Source organism: Meleagris gallopavo, chromosome 3 (genome assembly GCF_905368555.1).
Source record: "Meleagris gallopavo chromosome 3, MGAL_WU_HG_1.1, whole genome shotgun sequence".
In the NCBI taxonomy this organism is placed as follows: Eukaryota; Metazoa; Chordata; class Aves; order Galliformes; family Phasianidae; genus Meleagris; species Meleagris gallopavo.
In genome coordinates, this window is record NC_139406.1 from 15,994,508 (window position 1) to 16,022,043 (window position 27,536).

The 27,536-nt window shown below is 37.7% G+C and overlaps 1 protein-coding gene across 4 annotated transcripts in view; it reads right to left on the bottom strand.

The window, feature by feature from the left end:
- Positions 1-312: 312 nt before the first annotated feature.
- CDH6 (cadherin 6) overlaps positions 313-27,536 on the bottom strand; it is a 112,938-nt gene continuing 85,714 nt past the window's right edge. For all 4 annotated transcript variants that reach the window (XM_085220356.1, XM_085220357.1, XM_085220355.1 and 1 more), the window contains 8 exons: positions 27,168-27,335; positions 25,507-25,694; positions 23,798-24,051; positions 17,322-17,458; positions 12,721-12,842; positions 11,830-11,947; positions 11,491-11,742; positions 313-7,641 (listed from right to left, as the gene is read on the bottom strand). In XM_085220356.1, the coding sequence (XP_085076482.1) occupies positions 7,151-7,641; positions 11,491-11,742; positions 11,830-11,947; positions 12,721-12,842; positions 17,322-17,458; positions 23,798-24,051; positions 25,507-25,694; positions 27,168-27,335 (1,730 nt within the window). In that variant the 3' untranslated portion in view covers positions 313-7,150. The remainder of the gene's footprint in view (positions 7,642-11,490; positions 11,743-11,829; positions 11,948-12,720; positions 12,843-17,321; positions 17,459-23,797; positions 24,052-25,506; positions 25,695-27,167; positions 27,336-27,536) is intronic.

The following is a 27,536-nucleotide window of genomic DNA, read 5'->3' on the forward strand; positions in this document are numbered from 1 at the left end:
GGGAAGCCTGGGCTAGTTAAAATTTGGCTTGTCTTCATGGATTAATATCCTCCTGATAGTAAGCATCTCTAAATGATGTTTTCTGAAATTATATCGCTCTTTTGGGATGCCTCACTAACCATGGGCAGTGATCCTACTGCTTTTACAGCACGTTGCAAGTCAGACACTTACAAATGATGTTTGAAAGACTGAGCCAGTTTACCTCTGTGCTCTAATGCGGTTGCAGAATCTTTCTGAAGGTTTAGCATTATGATAGTTGTGTAGATACAAACCATAGATTGAGAGAATTAGGGAGGAAAAAAAAAAAACAAGTTAGAAAAAAAAAAACAATTTATTAAGTAGCATCATATAAATAACTTGTTACAAAAATCAATTTGCAAAAAGGCAAATTCACTCTGTTTGTGAGAAATTGTTGTTCAAATTGGTTTCTCATTAAATCCTTAATCCCCCTGCCCTCCTCCCCCCAAAAAGAAGCCAGTACAGTGAACAAGAAATATAAGGGAGAGAGTGCACACTTGCCATCTGACCATAACAAACTGCCCATTCACACTGCAGAAGAGGTGATGTTTCCAGCATGGATCCCTCTGTAATACAGGGAAGCTTCTAGGTGTAAATCTCTTGGGTGCCAAAAATATTATTGCCCGCAGATGTTCCTCCTTGATGACCAGGTCCATCTGATGCTGAGGCTCCCCCTACATGAGGGGAGACATTGCGAGAGACTGTGTAGATGGGGCATACCAGCAAGTAAATCTTCCCAGGTCATGGCACTGGTTTCAATTTATTCTCGGATGTATTTTTAATTAAAAAAAAATCAATACCGAAAAGAATTTTTTTTAAGGGTTTAAAAATCACAAATCGCAATAGGAGTTTGCCAGATTGATTTAGCTCAGTAACACAGTTAAGATGCACATAGCATTTATTATAAGGCCTTTTTCTTTTTTTTTTTTTTTTTTAATTTTCAAAGCAATGAAAGTAATCACAGAATTGAAACAGTACAGTGATTCTGAAGAGTTTTTATATGTCAAAATCCAGAACAATTTCATGTTTGCACTGTTGTTTCTTTGTTCTGTTCACCTGAATGCTTAATAATACTATACATTTGTTCCTTTAATAAACACTAAGGTAATAGATTGTAGAAAACTAAAAGCTTATAGAAAGTGTCTCCAGGTGTATTTACATAAATAGTGCAGTCTCATAGGAAAGGTCAAAAGCCCATGGGAGTGGAAAGGATTAATCTATGTGTGAGACTTACGCCTTCTTGGTCAAATTAACTTTGTGAAAGGAGAAATGTGAAGTTTGCAGCTCCTTTTTTTTTTTTTCCCTCTTCTTTTTTAAAGAGAGAAGACATGCAGAAAAAAATAAGAGCAACTTCTGTAAAAGCTCCTTTGAAATCTAGCAACTTTATGTATAATGTGACAGCTTTGTGGCTTTTAAGTGCCTTGGGCCTGCCTTGCATGTGAGTGATTGCCTCCCCCAATTCCCGCCCCGTGCAATTCATTTTCCGTTCTTCTGCCTGAAACTCTCGGCTCTCTGACTCTTGAACTCCTTGTAACTCCAGAAGAGGCTTTTGGTTACCTCCTGCTGAATTTATGAACTGTTCAGGGAAGTGTTTCATATATGATGAGTGCAGGTCTGGGCTGAAAAGTGTAATATTGCAAAATGATGGGCAGGATCAAGATTGTCTCAGCTGTGCCTAAATAAAACTGCTGAGAGGAAAGACTGGCATTAAAGCATGGAGTTGGCTGCTGTGTTTTTCCCCTCCCAGAGCAATGCACAAGGCTGTAGGCATTAAATATACTTTTGTTCTTCATCTCTCTTAAATAGAGAAACAACCTCTAAGGAAACAATTCTAATAAAAAAAAAAATATCACGGAATCTCTGAATGGTTGAGGTTGGTAGAGACCTCTGGGTCCATCTGGTCCAACCCTCCAGAGCCACACAGAGCCGGCTGCTCAGGACCACGTCCAGGTGGCTTTTGAAGATCTCTAAGGAGGAGATTCTACATCATCTCTGGGCAACTTGTGCCAGTGCTCTGCTGCCTGCGCAGTGCTCAGTTCTTCAGTTGTAGCTCTGACATTTATTGTGGGAGGTTGCGTTTTCATAGGTGTGGAGAAATACCCTGCCTTTCACAACTTACAAAACAGTTCATACTCATCAGAAATAGGATAACGATTGTGAACTTGTCAGCTCTTATTTGACAGAGGAGCTCAGACTGCAGTGTTAATTAAAACACAAATGGGCAGGGGATAGCAACACCCAGTTGGGATAGTGATCGTGTAAAACAGTTCAGTATTACTTATAGCCAAATGAAATGTGGAGAGATTTAAAACAGATGGTGGCAGGAAGAGCTGATAATGTCCACAGAAGTTACCTGCTTAGAATCACTATCCATAACCCACTGAAAAGAGTGTGGAAGATCATCAAGTTAGATCTGGTGCAGAAATTTAGCATGTTTTAGTAATCATCATGAGAAAGGATCTGTCTTCTCTAGAAATTTGCATGGAAATAGCCTTGATTTAATTTGCTTTGTCTGAGAAAGATGGTGTCTGTCTTGCTATCCACGCAAATCAGCCTCTGGCTTCTATATGCAATCTGGAAGCGGCAGAGTTACTGTGTACTGTTGTCTCTGATCAACGTGGATAAATCAGACTTTAAAACATGCCTAGCTTCAAAATTTCATTTCTCTCCTTCTTTATTCATACTGTGTACACACATTCCAAAAGCCATCTCTCTCTGCTTTACTTCTTTGTGACTGCTGAATTTTTGTAGGATTAGAAATGTCCAGTTAATGTTTTTTGTTAGTTTATTTTTGTCAGAGAAATGGAAACATTATGCCTTGTAATGCAGCCTATTGCTTCCAAAACTGGATCATTTGCAGGTTGCCTTTCCCCTTCCCATTTAACAACTATGAAATACATTTCCATAGAATGAACTAAGTCTGGCAGCTAACAAAATTAAGAAATATCAGAAAAAAATATGTTGTTTAGGCCAAATATAGAAAATACTGGTGTTGGTACATGTGCAGTGTTTTTCTTCTGCTTGGGATTTTCTTAGACATCTTTTACAAGCAGTGTCTGGAATGCATAACTTTTTTTTTTCTTTCCATGATTAGATAGTGTATCAATCCATGTCAAGTCTGAGAACACATTTCAGTCCTGTGGTACTGCCAGCTGAGCTCTCAGGAAACCCCCAGATTCCCTTGTTCAGAGCTCACTGCAAGTTTCCATCTTGGTTCTCCTCCATAGGCTGGTCTACTAAGGGAGATGTCCTGGCACAACTGCGTTGGCAGCATGTCTGGGAGCATCTGGTTTGCTGTATCTCACCATACTGTTGCTGCTGTGGGATAGACTGATTCTTAACCTGAAACAATCATTATTCTGAGTAAAAATCCATTTTACAGAATACAGTAGCTGCTTTGGGAGTTGGGTGGAATAGCCACATACTAGAAACCTTATTCTATCTCAAGTGTAGAGATGCTATTGTTCTGCGACAGAAGGGCTGGAAACATCTCCCATGTAAGCAGGTATCTATTTTATGTTAACTCCACTGAGTTCCTTGGTAGCTTTTAATAGCTCCCCCGTTGTTAGAACAGACACTTTTTCAAGTGAAAAGCCAACTTCATTATTCATCTCTGCATGGCTTGGCTAAATTTGCTTATAATGTTTATTCTCTTCAAATGGGTGTGGTTCTAAGAACAGCAGGCTTATAACAGCCTTGAAACTCACTTCATAGCCCCTAATCTAACACTTGCTGATCTATAAATGACAATTCTAGCATTGTGTGAAAGTACTGTTAAATACTCGTTTCTATCATCTAGCACACCAACATGCAACAAAGTGTAAAGAAACACTACTGCAAAGTTTTGTATTCACTGCAATATGGCACTTTCAATACTTAATATGCTGTACTGACTTTATAAATTGCACTTTGTGGTACTGCCAAGCAAGAAGAAAAGACAGAATTGAATTTTTCTTGTGAGAGATGCTAAGTCTGTCTAATTTGCAGGAAAAAAATAGACCTTAAGACCTAGATGCATAGTAAAGAATTTGGATGTGAGTTTGCCTTGAGTTTTCCTAGGAGAATCCATTTGCTATTGAGACAGCATATCTGTGGTGACATTACATAATTTTATATACTATACATTTACACAACAGGCATGATCAACCTCTCTGTTATATATTGGGATGCTCAATGGACAAGATAGAGCCAGCTTTCAACAGGAAAAAGGAAAAGGAAAAAAAAAAAAAGAGGCAGAAGAGGGGAAAAAAAACAAATCACCGGATCAGACCAAGTCACTGTACTGACTTGGTGGAGGTGCATGGTCCTCTGTTGTGTTAGCTCCCTCAAGAACTGACAGAGGCAGTATTCGTAGGGGACCACTCCTGTCCCAGCTGCAGATATGTGACAGCAGTCCCCTCTAAACAGTGAGTAGAGGGTGGTTAGTGGGGCCAAATGCCTTTCAACTGCAGGCCTGTAAGGCTTGCTGTCCCCAATGGTCTGAGGAGGGTTAGGGTTCACTGACTGGCTCTCAGCATCCAGCTTGTGATTTGCTGCAGGCAGCCCCCTGCAGAGGTGGGCAAGAAACAGGTCTGTGGCAAAAGGGTCCCCTGAAGGGTGCAGCATCTGCAGCAGATGTATGAGGAGAGTGGCTCGTGCTGAGGAGCCTGTGGCAGGTACTGCTGAGCTCCTGCTTCTCCTCCCACATGTCTGAAAGCTATTGAGGAACCAGGCATTTCTTCTCCTGTGCCAGAACTAGGTTTTGGGCAGGATGCTGTGATTTCCAGGAGGCCACAAAGGGACAGGCTTTCAAAGGTTTTCATAATCTCAAATTGTGGAGGAGAACTGAGGAGAACACGAGAACACGAGAAGGGCCTAGCTGTGTCTCTGTCATCATGTGGGCACACCAGGCTCTGCCCCACCACGCGTTGGAGCACCTAACCCACAGGATGCAGGATGAAGGTTCAGCTCCCTCTGAAATCTTGCACTCCTCTGCTCTGGAACTACAATGTGGGCACTTACAAAGCAGGCACCAGCTGCCTTTCCCTACACCTGCAGACACATAGTGCCTCCCACTGCAAAAGTGTCCTTCCCAACACTGCTGGACACTGCAAAGCAATTCACTCCTCTGAGCTGCAAGTGGGCCCACAAAATCAGAATTTCTGTCAACGTGCTTGGATGTGTCTAAAACTCTGGAATCTTACCATTCTCTTTATTTATTTCTCTGAAAGTAATGAATTCCAGGGATTAATTTTTAATCCCTTTTAATTTTCTGTTTATTAACTTTTTTCCCTCATCTTTTATTTTTAGAGTAAATTGGAGCTGTTTAAGTTTTCAAATTGATTCACTAAAGATTTGAGAGGGGAGAAGAAAGGAAATAGATCCATGCCTGTAATTCTAGTATTAAATACTGTTTCAAAACTAAGTATATGAGATCAGTTATTTATGAGGTATATTAAAAAAAAAAAAAAAATCCATCTTCCCTCAGCACTCTGCTTTAGGCCATGTCCCTGTTTTGGGACCCAGGAGGGCTTTCAGCTCCTGGAATTGGATATGTCTGATGGCTACCCCTCTGGGTTTTTTCCATCTAGCCTCTCCTAGATGACTGGGTATAAAGAACAGCCATAATACAGGTGTGACAAACCAACAAATAGAGCAAATGGTACACAAGCTGTAGAGGAAATTGTTCTGGCTTGAGACTATGACATCTCCCCCTGCTCCCACCGCTGGACAAAAATTACTTAGCTTGGCAAAGCAGATAAGCACACCCACTGAGAGACTTGTGATTAAAATGTCACCTTCTGGTGAAGTCTTTAACAACACTGGCTGAGTAGTTTATTAAAAGAAAGAGAAAAAAACCCACCAAAGTTATATACCCTGCTTTTCAGTCCACTAGAATGACAATTGATTTTTGCTTATTTGTGCATTCAGGGCTTGAATCTGAAGGGGGAAGGAAAAAAAATGGAAAAAAAGCATAAGAAATTACTTCCTCTGGCAGAGTGCCAGCATTTTCCATCTGTAAAGCATTTTCTGAGTGACTTATCTAATTCTTGCAACATCCTGATGAGGTAGGCATTATTTCCCTACTTTACAGATAGCAAAACTGGGCAGAGTCAGTGAGAAGCTACCCTGGGCTGCCACCAGGGGAGCTCAGGACATAGAAGTTCTCCTTCCTTCTTTGCAGTTTATTCTTTTGACTCAATGGTCGGCGATGACCTTGGAGCTACAACAGCCCTCCTACACTTTGGAACAGGCAGAAGTAGAAAAGCCTGAATCCTGCCTCCCCAGCACAATGGCCTTCACCACTGACATGCATGTGGCAGCCATCGCAAATACAAAGAAAAGCACGGTTACTTTCTGTTCCTTCCTCCAAGTCATGGTCTAATATGGAGTCTAGGTTCCTAGAAGCCATCTAAAAACAAGGTACTGGGGCTACTGATCGCACACACATGCATGCACTCACATCTCTCCAGCAATGCTAGGGCAGAAGAATATATACATAGCAGTCAATGAACTATATATATGTGTGTTAATAGATTCAGTGCACTGGGGGCAATGGCAAGTTCTGAAAAAATACTTAGATTTAAATGACCATTAGGCCTCTCTAACTTCCTCATGAGTAAAATGTGTTGGATGTTTTTTCTCAGCTGACTCTACTTTGTAAAATAAACCTTCATTCCATCACCACTACTTTTGACTATAATACATAGGTTAAACTAGGGTACCTCATTACATTGGGATGTGCAATACACAATCAACAGAGCAGTCATCTGAGCTGAATAATCTGAATACAAGTAAAAAGAGCAAGTGAGCTTAAACAGTAATATACTCCAATTTACAATATAAGCAGAACAAGTAAAAATATTGCTCCCCATCTGATCTTTTTTTTTTCCCCTCCACCACTGCTGTGCCTGTAAGGTTGGCTTGATAAACTTGGATGCCCTAAAAAATAAGAACTTTGCCTCTTGGAAGCTCATAAATTGATACTAGAAAAAGTTTTCTGACAGCTGATCCACACTGCAGTCATTAGACAACTGGAACCGTTCAAACAGAGAACCCTTTCACAGAGCTATGGAGAAATAGAAAGAAATAGCCACTTCACGTATCTCAATGCTGTTTCTGAAAATGAAGGAGGGAAAAAAAAGGCAACATATTAAGAGTCTTTGTCACTGTCCATTGAGCCATACATATCTGCCAGCTTTTTAAACCGCGGCCCCCAGTCACTGAGGTAATCATAGTCCTGGTCTCCATCTGTGGTCACCGACTCCAAGGAGCTGAGGGACTCTGCCACAGAACCATTACCTTCGTAAGCGTAGGTCGCTAACGAGTCATATGGGGGGGCTGCTGGGTCTGTATCATTCTCCTTTAGCCTTTGGTTAATGAAATCTCTGACATCCGTGTTATCTCGGGCTGTTGCAGTCCGCCGTGGCATAAAAAGCGTTTCTGGCACAATGTCTCTGCGTAATTTATTATCATCTATGGCTTCGGGATTCCTCAGCGTGCCGATATCAAATGCCTGGGTGTCTTCCTCTCCACCACCTTCATCATTATAACTGACAATGTTGTCTCTGATGTCTTCTTTGGAAATAATCAAAGGCTCTTTTTTCCTTTGCCGTCTCAGTGCTGCAAACAACACCACTGTAACTGGAAACAAAAACAGGGGAGAGAGGAAGAGAAAAATTAATCCCCCAGCTCCATTAAAACCCAGATGAAGTGCTGAGCTAGGGCTTAAATTCTAAGCTTGAAAAGATGTTTTGCAAAACTGCAAATGTGCATGTCAGGTTTTTAGACTATACTTCTTCTGCTTGTGAGCACTGTGAGAGATGTTGTGGCATGAGTGTGCAGCAGACAAAGGAGATGTCAAGCTGGTAAGAAGCTGAGAAGTGCCTTCTTGTCAGCTGGCCTATTTTTACCCAGAATTATATAGCAACTCTGTTGCTTGGAGAACAGAGGTAGTTCCGTGAGAGCTGGGAAGGGAGAAACACCTGCACCAAAACTCATTATATATGTGTTATATACCTTGAACATCTGGGATGAGATGAAACTTATGCTAAGGACAAGACTAGGATCTACTGGGCTTAACAAAAGGTTAGCAAAGGTGTACTTCAAGTCCTTCCTTCTTTGGAATAATTTAGGATATGGCGTAGATTCTCAACTCACTCCAAGTCCAAGTTGATTTCATTACGTTCCTGGCACACTTTTACAATGGATACTGTGTTTTAAAGTGTATAGCTTTGCCTTATAAAGTATGTAAGTGAAAGCCTGTGACATATGAGACATTGCCACATGGCAATGGCTTTATTAGATCTGCCAAAGGATTATGTTTCTCAAAAGGTATTTTATACTTTTCATTCTAAGGTGGGTGTATATATATAATCTATTCAGAAGTCAGGAATTCTTTCAAAGGCCCTGATCCAAACCTAAATAATTTTATTCAATAACAATTCCTGGAGAAGTATGCACAGAGGGTAGGAGGTGATATGTTAAACATTTTATTTCTTTTAGAAGTTGATTTTTTTTTTTTTTTTGATTTTTTGATATTTCTTAGCTGGATTCTACTTTGAGATGGTAAATGACCAAATATTTACAAATGAACAGCAGCAAGGAGCAGGGATATATTACTGCTTGGTAGTCTGAAGTCCACAGTACCCAATATTTCAGCTCTGCTGTGCAAACTTGGAGAAAAAAAGACAGATTTTGTGGTCTTTAGTTCTTTCAGAGTGAAGCAAAACAAATCAGAAAATGCCTAAGCCCATTGATATGAGACAATAAGGTAGATCAAAGTTATCTTTCGTGTCAGCTGTATTTCTAAAACTGTATTTCTAAAATGGTCAATCTGTTGGTGAGTCAAAGCACAGTAACAAATTTCTTTTTTTTTTTCAGTCCCTTCCGTGATTGTAACCCTGTTAAGAGCAATGCCAAAGACTGAGGACATCCCCAAAAGAAAATTTTAGTCCATTGAAATTTGGTGTCTCTTGACAGACAAAAATCTGCTTTTTGTTGTCCTTGTTTGTTTATGAGTTTTTGTTGTCGTTGTTGTCATTTTTTGTTTATTTGTTTTTAATGATAGGCTTCCATGGAGAATGGCTCAGAGCTAGATGCTATCTGTAGGCATGCTGAAGCATTACTTTTTCTCTCTTTTTGATTATAGAGAGATTCCAATGCTATAGTTTAAAGTAGGAAAATATGCTAATTCTTATTGTATATTTACCATAGGAATAGTGTGAGTAGGAAAGAACGTTTGTTATTAGAAGTCAGAAAAATAAGTAAGGTGGAGAAACTGAAAGAGGAAGAATGCTTCAGACAGCAAAAACTTTGGGTTCATATCCCAGTGATGATTTATTTCTGGTGTCACATAAAGACCCTCGTTTGAGTGATGCTTATTTGTGCAGCTGTGTTATAATGGAGAACTCTTGTCCTTATGAGCATAAAGCTGTGATACTATAAAAGAGGGCTAGGAAAAGATCTATCTTAGAGAACAGAGATAGCTGGAGTAAATTGTGGAGAACTTGAAAAATAGAGTCAATTTTGAATATGCTTCTATTATAGGGCTGTCAGAATTATCTGAGAAAGCATAGGATTGATAGTTTTTCCATGGAAGAGTTTCTAAAGTATTTCATTTACAACAAACATTATGTTATACTGAATATTCTAGAATGATACTTAATAATTATGTCACATCTCTGATACTTGGATCTTCTACTGAACTTGTAGGCAAAAAAAAAAAAAAACAAAAACAAAAACAAAACAACTCAACATTAGATGTTATACATTAAAGTACATCGCTCTTATATGCACGTCAGTTTTTAGGAATATCTGTGGCCTCCTGATAAGCCACTAGACCTACTCAGTCTGAAAATAAACCTAGCACTTTACAGGCACTTTTTGTTGCTGCGAAACTTTAAGTTGTGGTTCAGGTCTGCCCAGAGTATTGTTTTTCACTCAGTAGTGATTGCACATGCAAACCTTGCAACCAGCCTGAAAATAGAAAATTATATAGCTGAGTTAATTGAAAATCTGCTTATGGTGCATGGTGGCGTGAGCAGTAATTGACATAAAGTGCTGCTTAGCACACAGAATCAATTATTTTCGATTGACATAAAACAGGAAATCGTTTAATGTCAGATTGATATTAATGAGCACAGTTGTATTAACTAGTGCAAGACTATCTGCAGCATTAGATTGATTTCTTTTTCTGGAAAGGAACTTGATACAAAGTGAGCTCAACTCTTAAAGGCCATGATATCATGTTTTGAAAAATAAATTTAATGGCAAATTAGGGTTCAGATTGTTTTTCTAGGAATTTTTTTCTGAAGAGATGATAGCGCTTATCTGGGCAAGCCGTGATTATATTGTTGAAGTTTGAGTGCCACTATTTGGTCTTTGATTTATCACTGGAAGGAAAAATCATTTGTCAACTGTAATGCTCACAGTGAGGAGCATATGGTGATGAGTATGTCTGAGGAAGATACAAGTGGAATCACTAGGGAATATCATCTCCCCTTCTTGACCCTAGTGCTATGACATTGGTCTGATTCCCTTCTTTTCTGGTCAGATGCTAATCGTGACTAATAAAGTCGATTTTGTGTGTTGTACAATTCTCCACAGATTAATAGATTATTTCTAATGTAGATGGTACACATCTCAATTTTACTGAACAAGAAGAGTGAAATCTGCATGAGAGGATTGTGAGAGATGTTGCAAACTTGCTGTATTTTTCAACTAATAAACAAAAAGCTGACCACCTGTAAATGCTGTAGCCAGAGATGTTAGAGATGCACGTCCTTGAGATGTTAGAATGCTTTAGTAGCCACCCCATTTCAGCATCCTTTTCCAGTGGAACAGAAGCCCCAGGTGTGACTTGTTTGCCCCTAGGTTAGACATGGGAACTGAATTGTTTAAAACTAAGTTATCTGGACCCCTTCTGAGATCAACAGGAAGAGATAGATTCCCTCTGCAGAGTGTAGATAGTCTAATTGACCTCAAATACTACTAAAGGGATTGGATGGATGACTTTCTGGAGGTGCCTGTTTCTTTCCATTGAGCAAAGGGTGTAGCCCTGCTGTCTCATCTTGCTTGGACGTCTCTAGCTTTTAGACAGCTGAGATTAGGTAGGATGTATTCTGTACACCATATCGCCAGCATCCCTCTCAGGAGGAAATACAATAATATAAATGTCAGATAAGACGTGGATGCTTCTGCTTTGTTCTTTTTCTAGTCTTGGTATAACCACTTGCAGCAGTAGAAAATAAGCCGCTGACATCTGTGATACCGACTGCTTTGATCTGAAAGTTTTAACCCCTTGCACCATTTCTTTTGAGGTGAGCCTTTTGAATTTCTTAATTGTTCTGAAAGTATTAAGGAGAGAAACTTTCCATGTGGTTTGGTGGGGTTTTTTTTTTGTGTGTGTGTGTGTGTGTGAGCATGTGTGTGTTTGAAATGCTCAAAACCGATTCAACCACGTAAAGAACAAAATACCTCTGAGCCACTTACCAAGTAATATGATGATACAGAGAAGAATGGCAATAAGAGCCCCAGTGCTAAGACCAGTAGGATGAATCAAGGCTTCTGCATTACAGGACAGCATCTTTCCTCGATGGTCGCAAGCGCATACCCGAATAGTCACCGTTTCAGTGCTGCTCTGGATAGGGTATTCATTGTCTGATATTACCACTGGCAAAAGGTAGGTACTCATTTCATGCCGGTTATATCTGGTTTTTCGGGTGAAAATCCCTGCTGTGTTGTCTGGAATCATAAAGCACACATTTTATCTTCACCTGAGGACTGAAAGCAAGAGTGAGATAAATAAGAAAAGTCCTTCTAGAAATTTACCTCTGTTGTCCTGGAGTGTAAAGTTTGAGCTGCTGGCTGCCTCTGGAGCTATGGAGAATGAAAACTGGTGTCCACTGTAAGAGTCATCTTTATCAACTGCACTCAGTGTTTGTATCAGCTGAAACAATAAGAACAAAATTATCTTCAATGTCAGTGGACCTTATGCTTATTTACGATTTTACTTTTTTTTTTCTTTTTTTTTTTTCTTCCTGCTTTAATGTAGCTGATGCTGCTGTCATAAGCATAACAAAAGTGATGCATGTGCTACTGATGCTGCTTTGGATCACCATGCTATTGTATCCCATACCATTAGCCAATAACATAATGAATTTGAAAGTTGGCAGGAAAATCAAATAGACTTTGAGAGCAGGTTTGGGTTGACGCCACTCCAGCTGGGTAGAAAGCTTTGCATGTGACAGGCAGCAGAAATGAAAGATGAGGCAGTCCAGTCTGGCTACATATTCATCTAACCAAATCCCATGTAACTAGAATTGTTTGGCTGACTCTTCCAAATTATGTGCTACTTTGAACCATTTAGTAATAGCGCTGGTAGAGTGAGAGTTATCTGGCAGAAAATAATTATCTCACAGACAGGACCTTTAATAGTTTTTGAAGGAGACAGTAGAGGTGCCTGAATATAGCAGAAAATCACAGAGGGAGAATGAATCAGAGATAACAAGGCACAGTACAGAAAACAAGTGTAAAACATAGTATCATATTAGCTGCAAGAATACTAAGTGTAATCAGATGCTGTGCAGCCACTGTTTAGTTTAATTTTGCCAAGCTGACACTCTGATGCAGTGCAAGGTATATCTCTTGATGAGGTGGTGTAAGAGAAGAAGCAAACTCAATTCATGCTGAATATTTTCGTAGTACAAGCACACAACACACCTGTTCTGCCTTTGCATTTTCACAGACAAAGGTCTCGTAAAACATGGCAAACTCTGGAGCGTTGTCATTTACATCCAAAACCTTAATGAACACTGGGACACGGCTGCTTTGTTTTGGGTTGTCTGAAATGATAAAACCAGAAAAAAACAGAGATTTTATTTAGCCCAGCTACTGACCCAGTATAGAAGAAAAGGACAGATTTAAGGGCTCAGTGCCTTCATTCCTTTCTCATTCATTATTTTCCGTTAATTCCTGGGGAAATAAATTAGGGGATGAATTCCACAAAACTGTGCTGTATTATCACACTCTGATTCTGTGTAAACATTACAGTTAATATTGGGTAGGAGTTCAAGGTTCCTTTGGACATTCTGAACATGATTACGAATGTATGTACAATATCTATAAAAACACAATGCCAGAATTAAATGAAATCTATTTATTAGCCTGCTTGGTCGTAACAATGTTCTCAGAACATATTCACTTCCATAACTCTGAAACAGGAAGACTGAATATTCGTGAAGATGGGGTTGTGGGTTTTTTTCTCTCCACCTATAAGAGGCAATACTCCCTCCCCTGCAAATCTCGTGACAGATTCCTTAAGCTACCATGATTACCATTACTATACATAAAAAATAACCACTGCTGTGATCACAGGCATTTCTAATCTTCTGTGGATTGATTTGGCTAATATTCTAGAGTTGATTTTAAAACATATCAGCTGAAGAACACCAGCACTATATAAAATCTGCAGATTCCTGTATGTAAGCTTTTTTTTTTTTTTTTTCTTTAAGGACTTGGTAGGATCAAGAGATTGGATTTGACAATTTGACAAGGATATTACTGAGCATAAAGTACTGATAAAAACATTGTTATCCTAACAGACAAAAATGAAAATTATTGGAAATGCAGCACATTGTGCAGACCATTTATTTTCCTGATGGACTAGAAAGGAGACAGATCTTCATCAAAAAGATACTCAAAGTGGGAAAGAAAGGCAATGTGCAGCAACCTTGCCTGAGAGGCATGAAGGAAGAAACAGGCAAGATTCTGAGTCAAAAGGATGCATCATAATTACCATCGGCTCCTAAGTTGTATAAGACCCACCCCTGAGCAAATTTGTCATCCCTAATCAAGAATAAACCAAGAGACATTTCCAGACTTGATCAGTGCCCCATGTCCTCCATATGATGCAAAAACTATTCAGGACAGCTCACCTAGGCATACCCACCGTAGTACTTGGAAGCGTGTGGGAGTGTGAGAATGAAATCTATCAGGGAATGAGTGGGACTGAAATGACATTTATTTAAAATAAATCCCCACCTCCTCCCACTCATGAGGACTCGCACTGTGTTTTGCTACATTAATTTCCAACCCATATAAATATAGTTTATTAATACATTTTAATCTAATCTATGATCCAAGTAAAAAAAAACACACAGGGAATAAAATATAGATCTATGAGTTTGCAAGCTTCTACAGGCATTCATTATAGTAGCTTGTTGAGTTAAGCTTTAATAAAAGCCCTATTACTGTATTTATCAAACTTTTATAAATTTGAAAATGCATTCTCCAAAATTGGCACCGTATATTCGTATTACAGAGCTCAGTCATTTGGACAAAATACTGCACTTTAAAGCTCCACAGTCCCATTGAAGTTAATATGATTCCATTAGGCATAAAACACTTCCTAACATAAACAACTGAGCTAAATTCATTCAACGTATAAAATATCTATGTACAATATAGACTAGGCTGAATTTTATGCTAAAATACATCAATACGAATGTTGAATTTTTATAATAGGCAGAAATCAAATTACTCATTTGAATTTGCAGGGCTACTTGCAAGACTATTTATAAGGACATACCTTTCTAGAAAATGCATTCAAATATATTGCCAATTTTCTTTTCCTCCCCAAAATTGCAATTGTTTTCTTTCCTGCTTTTTTGAACTAATAACTACATATTTTCATTTTACTTCAAGGTGCTTAAGATCCTCACAATTTAAAATGAGAGTATAATAAATAGAAGCTATATAAAAGCCAATATATCCTATGAATGGGGGGCTTTTTTCTGATTTTATGGAAACATGAGTTGAAATATGTTTATATATCATAAAGATCTTTTTGTCTTCTTTCAAATTATTTTTGCAAATGAATTGGAATAAGTTTTGGGTGTTTTTTTTTTCTTTCTTTTCATTATCCTTTAATTACTACTGAGCTCCACCTCTAAAGAAGAAGTTCTACCATATGAAACAGACATATCTGCTTAAAATCCATCTCTATAGTAGTATGTTTTATGTTTACCTATCAACTGCTAAACATTTTTTTTCTGAATGCTGCTCCAATGTCCTGCCAATGTTGATTTAGCTTTAAGTGTTAAGTAAAGGATATTTATTTTAAAATACCCTCAGAACTGTCTCTGGTGAGCTGTGATTCTGCAGCTGTGAGTCAGGAGCACTGTGTACCGAGCTTCATTATCAGTTTGCCTCTGACTGTGGCAGATGTAGTGATCCCGTGTTTCATGAATTGTTTGCAACATTCAGAGCATAACTCTCAGGACTGCTGAGCAACTGCAGCTCATACAAATACAAACAGGAGAACATTAAAAAATGCAGCTATCTACACTTACTTACAATTTTAGAAAATTCAAGGCAAAACAACTTCTGTATTTCCGATTGTTTTATACCATAAAACGAACTTGTGAACAGTCATCACTGAAAGTTGTTTCTCTTTATGACTTTACCACTTTTTTTGCATCCATCTCTTTGTGTGTGTCCTGCCTGTAACTGGCATGGATCCTTCCTTTAGTTTGCTTCTTTAGTAATCTAAATTAGTGATGTTGTGTTACTGAGAGCAACTAATGTTAGCAGAATGAAATTCAGCAAGCCTTGCTAGAAATGTCTAGTTTTAGCCGGGAGCATTAAGCAGCGGTGTTTTCCAGTTTAGTCTCTTGAGAGTAAAATTAGTGAGGTAGCCTGAATCAGACTAAGCCTTGTTTCAGTAGTAGCTGTTTTTCAGCCAAGAAAATTGCCTTTGGAAGGCATCTACCCTAGTTATGCCAAATTTGGTCTAGGCTCAGATGCACCTGGGAAGACAGTTGCAGCCTGCAATGTTTCAGACTAAAGAGGAATTGGAATTAAGGCAGGAACTTGTTTCAGACTCAGAAGGTTTAGCTGAGAGCATTTGGCCCAGTAGAAGCTCTGCCCTAAGGGAAGGAGGCAAGGACTGAAATGAGTATTTCATATAGATACTAACTTGGTTTTCAGATACTACACAGTAACATGCAGTGCATGTTATTTCAGTTCCACTGGGATCAAAGTAAGTGCGCTTCTTGATATTTCCTTTTCAGGTGTTTATTTTTTCCCTCCTCTCCTGTCCAGGAGCGCTGTCTCTAGTGTACAATTCTTGACCCTAGACCACTCCTTCAAAGACTTAACAGAAACACAAGCATCTGGCTAACAGTCAGCTAGATGTCAGTGTTTGGTATGCAGAAACCACATACCTGGCATAAAAAGATGCAAGCTTTCAAGAGAGAGAGAAAAGTATTAAAAAAAAAAAAAACAAACATAATTCCTGTAGGCCCTAGTGCACTGGTCTTATGTGCACAGGGCCATCTGTTTGCCTCACTAGTATCACATGTATCACCACAGTTTTCAGCTTCAAAAACAAACAAACAAACAAACAAAAAACTCTACCAAGAAAAGAAAACTGGAGTCAAGTACCTCTTAGTTACATTCTTCTCAGCATTCACCAGCTGAATGAGCCATACACAAACATACACTCAAAATGATAAAGTAGAACTTGTATTTCTCTCAGATCACGTTTTAAAAAAAATGCCATTTAACCTCTGGGACAGTCCCAGAACTGATAATACTAGATCAGTCTACCATTCTGTCATGCTTCACTGTCATAGGCACTGGGAGTCTGCAAAGGTGAATGGAATTGTATTCTGTAATATGCCATATGTTTATAGGTGGAACATTAAAATAAAGAAGCTTATTAAGGCTGCCTAGCATACACGGCTCTATGTAGATCCTTGGCATGTCAGTTCATAAAATAAACATGACTATTGTTACCACAAGATTACTTTTTCTGACCAGTCCTAAACTAAGTGACAGGTTTGTAATTAGGGGTTCTGAATTAAAAAAAAATAAAAAATACAGAAGTTAGAAATTGAAATAATAAAAAGCTGATTAAAACTTGGGCACCTAGCTCAGCCCAGCCACCTCATCCCTAACTGAAAACATCCTGCCATTCAGTCTAGATGAGAACAAAGTCATTAAAGGAATGCCATTCATCCATAAGCCATTTTATTTGCTGCATCCCACTGTTTGGAACTCATCGAGTCAATGTGGCAATTACTGATCAGAAAATATAGAATTCTTGCTTTCCTCCCTTCTCAGCTGTTATCTCTTCATGCACTGCATCTCTAGTAAACATAAAACTGCAGACCATTTTTTTCAGAGTTTCCACTTCTTCATTAGTATTGAGTGGCCTATCCATATAACCTGACATCTGTCCAGCCGTGCTTTCCACACTCTCAGTTAGAAGGCTAAGTTCATTACATCAGGGACAGCAGTGGTATTTAGGTTTGACTTACTGATCTCTGCTGCTATTACTGTAATGTTGTGCCATAGCGATGTTTCCCGGTCAAGAGTTTTTGAAGTAAATATCGAACCATTTCCTGAGTTGATGTTGAATACTCTGTCCATATCAGTGTGTCGATCTACAGAATACCTGCAAATGCAGAGAGAGAAGTTAGAAGATTGTTTTCCATTTATTTTCTATGTACTTAAACCATTTTCTAAGACTAGACATGAAACACCCATTAAATGGGGTTGCCTTTTGTTTTCAGCGCAGGCTTTGGTGTCTTTATATATTCACACAAAGAGCTTGTTCTGAGCTTCTGGATAATGACACATTGGAGGTTTGATTTAGAAGGTGGGGCATTGTCATTGAATGAATGGATTACTGTGGAATTTACATACCTCTGAGAATCATCAAAGCTTTGTTTTTGGTGAGAAATGTGAAGTCTGTGTCTTGAAAGATATGAAATTTTTTTTGAGGCTGAGTTGGCTTTCCCATTATCAAATCCTTTTTTAATGGTTTTATATCCTAACTGTTCCAAATAATTTCTGATAGGAAATTTGAAGGCCAGGAGGCATTTCTGCCTTTCACTTTCCAGGGTTAAAAAAAACTGCCCCCAAAATAACAAGTTGGTGTGGGACAGAGATTCATTATTCCACAATGTATATCACATAAATGTTTCCTGTAATTCATTAAAACTAACATGCACAACCCTGCTTGATGGTATCCAAATGTGAAAACAAATGCTAACAAGCTCTGGAGCTCATAGTCTAAATACCGGGACAATTCTTCAATCTGATCTTACTCTTTCTTTTCCTGCTAATCTGAAGCCAACTTTAAAAGCAAAACTCTTCAGTGACAGTGTTCAACTGTCCTAATCCAAATGTTGTCACCTCATTTTATCTCTCATGAAGAAAAAATTTTCACGTAAATGATGTAGATTTTGACAGAAGTGTGTTTCTGATGTTTCGAAAACAAGAATGCAATTGTATTATTCTGCTCTTGTTGCAAGGTGAGTGTGTACTGGTGTACAATCCAGAACAGAACCTTATGAAGCCCAGTGTCCTTTCTTGGTCTCCACATCAGTGGAGGCAAGGAAGCTACTGCTATGTATAAGCAAAGATAAAACTGAGATATAGCTGAGGTAGTATGCAATCAGATGAAAACTAGGCCAGGAGAATGACTGGCAGAGTTCATTTTCACTATAGAATTGAAGGGAATGCAGAGGATGAAGAAAAAATTTCATTCCCTTCTCTGCTGCAGGCACAGCTCTGTGACATGTCCTCTATTCTGCACAGATTTCCCAGGGCCTGTACAGTTTCTTAACTTCTGAGAATGATCTTGCACGCAGATAGGAATAGATGGAAGAGACTAGCTCAAAAATGATTTTAAGAAAGGTTTAAATTGAAAACACTAACCTACTAATTATTTTGTAACTTCGTGGTTTCTCTTTTCAAGTAAAAAAAATGGGATATGATATCCACAGCAAATTAAACTAGTCTTATTTTAAATGAGAATTTAGTGAAAAGTACCTTCCTAAAATTGTAGTAAGCATTAATTATTTTGAATAATTACTTTTCATTTTACACATTCAATTTCTATGGAAACAACCAAATTACATTCAAAGATACTCAGAGAGCAAGCTAATTTGATAGTATTTGCACAGGCATACTATACTAATTTTTCAAGATTGGATTTAGTCCTTGTTCTTCACTGTCAGTTGACTAACAATACAAAAATTTTAGCTGTGTGAAGACAACTTTGATGTCACTAGCCTAGTTTCTCAGTGCACCATTATAACATTACTGACAGCTTGAACAAAGTATGCGTAAAGGTATGGAATAGGAAGCACTGAGTGATGGGACAGCTCCGGCAAACCGTGTAGTTTTGTCCAAATGTAAATATTACACATGAATTTGTTGACTTAGCTGAAATGTTTGATGGAAACAAGTTTATACCAAGCAGTCTGACTCTCGTATATTTTGACAAAGTAAGTATTTGATATGGTAAACATTTCATTTTAACTTTCATTCATTCAGGCTTTTATATGATGTTATGTTGGTATTTTGTGAATTCAGTCATTTTTCAGACATTCTGCAGCTCATTTCCATATCTTTCAGCTGAAATACTTCAGTATTTCCGTTTCACAGTACATCTAGATTTTTCATTCTTGTTTAAAATGAAAATACCAGGATTTTCCATAGATTAGCTATTCTGGCTAACTCTAATAGTATTTTTCAGTTTCTTATTCAGTAAGATATTTAAGAAAGCATCTAGCTGTAGGCATGAGTTGTCTGTTGTTCTTTTTTTCTTCAGTTATGCCTTCACACATGCTTCATATTATGAATGGACTTAATATATCTTACAGCCTTAGCATATTTTAACGCCTTGACATATTGTAATCACTATCATTACTTTCTAAGATTGCCCAGATTCAATCTCATCTGTGTTACAGTATCTAAGTGAAACAAAAGAAAATGTTCTGGAGCTTTATACCTTGAAGATTTCTTCTCAAAACATTAAGAATTTAAAAACGTAAATCCTAGTAAAACCAAATGTATGTTCAGATGTTTGTGCAGAGGAAAGTTAAACTTAGAAAACAGAAAAAAAAAAAAAAATAACCAGAGAACAGCTTCTTAATGAAATGTTAATTTTATTTCTTCATATTCAAGGGAAAATACAAACAAGGTCAATGCAGTTAAAGCATATTCTAATTATATCATTAACCCTAGACTAGAAAGATTATTTTAATAAGCCAGACTGTCACTTCTGTTTCTCAGTTTGTATAATCCAGTCTCTTTTTGTCAAGGACTGTTAATTATGCAGAACTGGTGGTGATTCTGACTTATGGATCAAAATACAGTAAGAATTAAGCAGACAACATCAAACTCATTTTTACATTTATTTAATAAAATTACTGGTGCATATTTGTCAGATTTCAGGACCTCATCACTTTCAAACCTTGAGGAATTGACAAGCTAGGAAGTTAAAAGCTATCTATATATATTCCATTCTCTCCTTGTACATAACAGGAAGAAGGGGCAAGTGAAAGAGAGAATCTAACACATGCAAATATGTTGTCATTAAAATACACAAACAAAATTAAGCCTTACATTTGTTTGCAGATCAGTTTAATCTAGGAAACTTTTGTAAATCAAATCACAGCAGGGAGACAGCTCCAGTGACTGATGAACTTCATTATGACTCTAAGGAGGTACTATAGCAAAAACAACTCAACTAGCAGTTTACAGAGATCTGATGTACAATACAGCAATGCCAATTGCAGGGTGTTTTTTTTTTTCTTCTTTTTTTTTTCAGTATGCAGTGGTTCATAACATCATTTCTGTTTAGATCAAGGAAAAGCAGAATGCAAAACTTTTTTCATAGCACAGCTGGACAGTGGAATATTAATCAGGAGCGTATGAATGTTGCTATGCATGGATGGTTATTTAAACATAGAGCCAAATATTTATTGATGTATTTTTATATTTCTTTAATGTTACATAGCAGAAAAGCTAATTTATAAGAGCTGGACTGATGCTCTACTGATACATAGGTCATAGACAACGATGCACTCTTCAACCAGGGCAGATATCCGCTTCATATTTGTCTATTGCTTCATTGTCTCTTGACGCCCAGCAGCTTGCTGTCTAATGCAACCGCAAGTCAGGAAGATTTGTGGGTCAGGAAGGGATGTGCGTGTGAATTTTTCATAATGCATTTTCATAATGATATTGTGAAAGTTTCCTTTAATGGAAGATCAAAGGGGCTTTCATCTAACAGAGTTAGGACTCAGTTTGTTTAAAAAAGAAATCTTCACTCAAGTAGAGGAGAAAATGAAAGGTTTTCATTGTAATATCAAGTATCTAAAGATTTTATTTTTAACTGTCAAGGAAAATTGACAAGCGAGTGACAAGCCATATATATACAGTCTAATTGCATCTTCCCTGAAGCTCAGAGTGAAAATCAGATTTAACACCTCCATTGCATGATGGAAAAAATCACCCTGTCAAAAGAATGCAGACTCAATCTCTGACCCTAAATTCTAGGAGATATCCAATGCATTAGCACCATAAAATTAATAAAATTACGAGGGCTGCTCCAAAAGTAATGCCACCTATTTTATTATGTTGCCCCACTGTGTCAGAGGTGAATGTGGTACGGCAGTAAAAGGCCGAACCTTCCCATCAAGATTCTTTTATATTTAGTTGCCATGTGACAGATGGCAGCAGAGGGGCTATCTGACATGGAAGTGCATATGAAACGAAGATGTGTTGTTGAACTCCTCCATGAGGAAAAAATTGCAGTCATTGACATTCATCAATACTTGCTGAATATTTATGGAGACCGAACAGTAAGCAGAGTGAGGCAGTGGGTGGTGTGTTTCGGCAATGCAGACAGCAACAGTGAGTCATCTTCACTGGTGCAGATTTTTATGAATGCAGAATGCAGGCTTTTGTTCATTGCCGGTGAAAATGCATAGCTGATAGTGGTGATTGTGTTGAAAAATAGTGGTTTGTAGCTGAGAATGTGCTCTATTAAACAGCATTATTATTCTCCTTATATCTGTTCTAGTTTCGATAGAAATAAATAAGAAGCATCACTTTTGGAGCAACCTATATGCATTTATTGTAAGATAACATCTCACAGGCTGCTACTCTCTGCTGAATTCTTCTCCCTCTTACTGGTTTTCCTATTTACTGTTTCTATGTTTGCTTCTGTTACTCTAACCTCTTTCTCATTTTTATTTTTCTTCCCTTTTCTTTCTTATGGTTTCATATTACTAGTGTGTAAAGAAGACAAGTTTTCTGCTGTTCTGCATCAATTTTGACATTTCTACTCAAATTTGTTCAGCAATTATATTTTAATATGTAGAGTACCTGTATAGTACTTAATGACTGCCCTAGATAAATTTTATCACACACATTCAATTAATAGAAAAGAGCCAATAGGCAACACTCAGTGTACAGTATAATCCCTATCCACTATAAAGCGCTTAACAATTAAGAGGTGGTGCTGGGGTGAAATTCAAGTGGTTATAGTTATCACAACAGGGGAGCAGAGGGAATCAGAGAACTGTTCCCCTCATTCTCTAGTGCCATTAGATATGAAAAAGTATGTTTAGATGAGGACTGGAAGGGTTTTGCCTGGGTTTCACCTCAAGCAATTTTTCATCATCATGCTAGTGTACCCATGAAGACATGCTAGAGATGGTATTTATTCTTTCCCTGAAACTCACCACAGTCAGCAAAATCCTGTGTTGCCCTTCAAGTCACTATACTCTCTCTTCTAATCCAGAACTTACTATAGTTGTTGCATACCAATGATATAAATGAAAGCAAACCTTAATTAAAATTAAAAGGCTTAGTCTTGAACAAGAATTGACGTGCAGGGCAAGGCATTCAAACAGAGAGTGTTTCTGCCAGATAGTTTCTTCTTCTAGGAAATTAAGATAGTAGTATTTACCCATCTCACAAGATGAGCTGAGAGCTTAAAACTTACACATGCTTCGTAAGCACTGCAAGACATCTTGATGAAAGATAGCTGTTTGCAGATGTACAAAGTATTGACGGATTGGATTTTTATTAAACCTGTATTGTTCTATCTTTGATCTAAATACACTATTGCATTTCCAACATGCCTAAACTAGAGACATGCTAAAAATTGACCTGGATTTAATATTGCTGTATTTTTTCATTTCCTCCTCTTACTGCCTTGTCAGCAGCAATGAACTCTAATTAAAACACACAGAATATGAAAGAACTTCTAAATATCCATCTAATATCACTTAAGTATTTCAGTACTCCAGTTTTCAGATGTACTGAAACAACTGACCTTTTAATTTACAAAAAATAAAAATAAAAATGAAGACTTAGGTTTAGCTACACCAATGTTAGCATTTACTCCATTTCCTCTAAGACTAATTTACTGAGTCATAGCAACTGTAATTTATGAAGTCCATGAGCCTGATTTGTATCCTTACACTGATATAAGTGAGAACAGAGTCTGTGTGTACCAAGTGCTTTTAAGGCATTTCTGCTTGTGGTATATAGAAGGTAAATGTGACCTCTGATAAGCAGATATGAATGGATGGGAGAAGCTGTTGAATCACTTCCCTGTCATATAGCCAAAAGGGTGCACCACTCTGCACTGGAAAACGTTGGAGGTGGAAGGAGAACACTAGCATCATTGTAGAGTTCTTTCCCAGTAAACTCTTCCATGGTAAAGATAACCACAAACATTATTTACTGAAAAGGCTAGGATATAGTTCAAGATGCAAGGGCTATGCAAACACAATCACACATACACAGATATGCTCAAGTAAGACAGATCGTTTACCAGCTATGCTACTTCATATATAAGCATACCCAAACAGTTTCATTCTCAAAATGGATTTCTCTGTGTGTACTCACATGAAAAAAAAAAAAAAAAAAAAAGCAAAATCAAAGCAGTAAAAGAATTCAGAGGGAGCTGAAAGTATATGCTTACTTGACAGGGTTCTTGGCAGCATCTGGATCCTGCGCTGTTACTGTTCCTATTACACTGTTTATTGGAACATCTTCTTTCACTTCAATTATATATGCTGGTCTGCTGAACACAGGGGGTTCATCTACATCTTCCACTTGAATTCTGATTGTGGCTGAATCCTTGAATGGCCCCAAGTAGAGGAATCGAGGGTCCACGTGAGTATTGGTGGCTTCCACCTTCAGAATATACAAGTTTTTATTTTCAAAATCCAGTGCCTGGGAAGAGAAACAAACAAAAACTTGAGAAGTCAATGGGGATAGCTGTGGCGAGCAGCCAAGGGTATCTAAATAAACTGGGTGATGGAAGCCTGTGCTAGGTTACAGGAGCCTGAACTGGAATTAACATGCCAGAAGAGAGAAGAAAGCTGGGGCTCTTTGTACTGATGGTAAGGTCTAGGAAAAAACAAACAAACAAAACAACAACAACAAAAACCCCACAACTTTGGCAGGGAATTCTGTGTCAAGAACTTCTAAATTCAAATTAATTGTACTTTCTCAAATAGCCTCAACTCTTCATGCTTTTTATCCTGTTTTGTTTTGAAATTTTGTTGCTTCCTGGACTCTTGACCTTAAGCACCATACACTAAAAGGGGATTCTCTAGGAGCTCTTTTCTAACATGTTGACATTCCATCACTGAAATGAATCACTGTGTTATTTGGTGTCAGAAGACATTCAGGGCCACCCAAGGAAAACATGATTTTATGAAAGGTTATTACCATATCACACTGATAAAATATGAAGAAGAAGGATTTAGGAACTGTTTCTTACATTCCTTAGAGTAATTGGGGGAGAGACTAGTTATCCCACTTTTCTTTTAGGCTGTAGAAGATTCACAGCTTCAGTCACCAAGAGACAGAAATGCAAACAGAGCTAGACTGATATCATAATCAGCCCCTTAAAGGCATCTCTTAAAAAACAAGTAATGACAGGTGTTGTACTGATATCAAATGCAAGTTATGTTCAGAAAATCTACACAATGTCTATTTAGTGATGAGTGAACTTGAACTGATGGAGGATGATATCTGTAACCTTATCAAGCTTGCCTGATAGCCCACTGTAAACAATATTTCTCAAACCTTTTCTGACAGCCAACGTACAGCCTAGTAGATGGTGTCCACTGTGATCCAATACAGCACTGTTTTGTTTTGTTTTGTTTTGTTTTCTGGAGGAAAAGCATGCTAATGGGTTTATTAATTGTATCTTTATAGCATGAGACAAAATAAATTTGTCTTTGTATTTTGATATGTTATAGCTATACAGTTCAATATCTTTTGATGGTGCAAAGCAGGTTGTGTGACACTGAATATTACTGTGGTGTTAACACAGCACATTTCTAAGGAGTGAACAAATCCTGTATGCGTGATAGAGACAATATCACAGTTGGGTAACTCCTTGAGTTGTCCTGTAGACACGTTCAGACAGAATTTTCTCAATTCTATCTCACTTCATACATTATATACTCTCAAATCATGTGCGTTATTTTTGTGAAAGAGAAAGCATCCTAATTGTATAAAAGAAAATTTACATGGGTAACGTTGTAGAGATTCCTAATGGATAGCACCCAATTTGATAAACTACACATTGCACTAAAAATGGAAAACAATGGAAAATGTAGATACATTTTTTTCTGGCATTTTTGAGGTTGGTATGAAGTCTGTTAGGATGTGTACCTTTTTGACAGTTATAATTCCTTCCTGTGTGTCCTTGTCTGTGGTAATTCCAAACATGTCATATCCATCCCCCTCAGTGATGCTGTATTCAATCTCTGCGTTTTCATCCACATCTGCATCATTAGCTTTGATCCTGCCAATTGGTGAGTCAGGTGGCGTAGACTCAGGAGCTCTGAATTGGTAGGTGCCTACAGTAGACAGAGGAGGAAACTTTTGTCAGTCGAACTCATGGTATTTTGGATGCTATTTCTGAACCCACTGTCCTGTTGGGCATGAACAGATGAGATTTGTCTTTGTACTTTCCTGGTGCAAAAGCAATCAGCCTCTGCCTAACTTTCACAGGGATGAAAGTAACATATTCTTCTACCTTTTTTTTCAGGTATGAAGGGATTTTTTTTTCCTACATATGTGCAACTTTAGCAACATATATCCTTTCCTAGATACTATCAGTCTGTGTTAACAGTAACAAAACACTATATGAAAAATGTTTTGAGGTCAAAAGACAAATAAAATATTAAGACCTGCCAGAGGCCAATGCAGTTTAGTATCACTAAAAGCCCACTAAAAGCAAATCTGGCTCAAATGCCTATTACTAATATGCTGCACTGAATTTGTCCCCTGAGAAAAAACTGGTTGGGGAATGTTGGCATTATGAGGCTATATCTTTGGCTTTTATACTGAAGACACTCAGTTCCAGAGATGTATAATTAACTCATTGGAGGCAGAGTGCTATATTTCCTCTTAACTTGTTTAAATTTAAATGGAAACATTTTGCCCACAGCTAAGAACAGACTTTGAACTTAAATGACAAGTTGCTTCCAATAACATTCCCAGTGACTTAACCGCCAAAGCTTGCTGATTTGTCTGATAGTATCTGCAATTATTTTCTTGAACAGCTGCTCTTGACTTTGACACACACTGACACTCTGATACATACATGCACACACACAGCAGTGTAAGATGAAGCAAAGATGAAGGAGGGAAAAAGAGAGGAAGAAAAGTGAATGAACGCTGAATCACATTGAATCACTTATGGCAATGAACAATCATTAATACAAATGGCTTTCTAAGAGATCTGACTCAACTGTTTCCTTTAAATATTACACAGCTGTCTAAATGATCTGAGGCAAGAGGAGGAGAATAGGCAGAAATATCTGGTATATTTATATATGTGCTTTTGTTTCTGTTTGCAATGAATATAGGAGAACCCATTGAGGCAAATGTTTCCTGGGTAAAAACACTCATTTTGATAGAGTTACTCTGGGGATCATTTTATATTCTTAAATAAATACTTCAAAAATTAAATATGTTAGTCTAGAACAGACTCCTTAAAATGCAGTTGACCACAAGGTCTTTTATAAAAACAATATTGATCATAAAATATAGATTGTATCAGTCAAAGCTTATAGTTTAATAGGTAAGTAGCCAAAAATAGAAGTTGTTTGTTAGTTCACTTCTCGGACTATTTATTGCAGATGTAGTAAAAATATTAAAGGTAAGTTTCCTAATGACTGTAGTGAACCTTAACATGATGCTACTGCTTGCTTGTAGTACTCTGTAAATTCATGACAGCAGAAACTTGACTTTAAAAAAAAAAAAAAAGAAAATACTAAATTCTTGTTTATTTTACTGTAAAGACTTAGAATATAAATATTCCATACTCTGGGGGAACCGAGGAGGATTGTCATTTACGTCGGTCAGTGTGATGTTCACAGTGGTGGTTCCTGATAATCCGCCCATCTGGCCTCCCATGTCCTTAGCCTGGATGACCACTTGATATTGCTCCCTGTTTTCACGATCCATGTTTAGCAAAGCAGTTTTAATAATGCCTAAAATGTGAAAATTAAAAAGTAAAATTCACAAGTAATGTACTGACTTCATTGAAAATTCATATTTAAAAAAAACCCCACAGCCTAAAGAACAAAGCAATCCCTGTGTAACAGAGCCCAGTACAAATATTTACTGTTATGAGATGGCACATTGAATTACAGACCTGTCATATCATATCTCATGCTGCTGCCTATGTGACA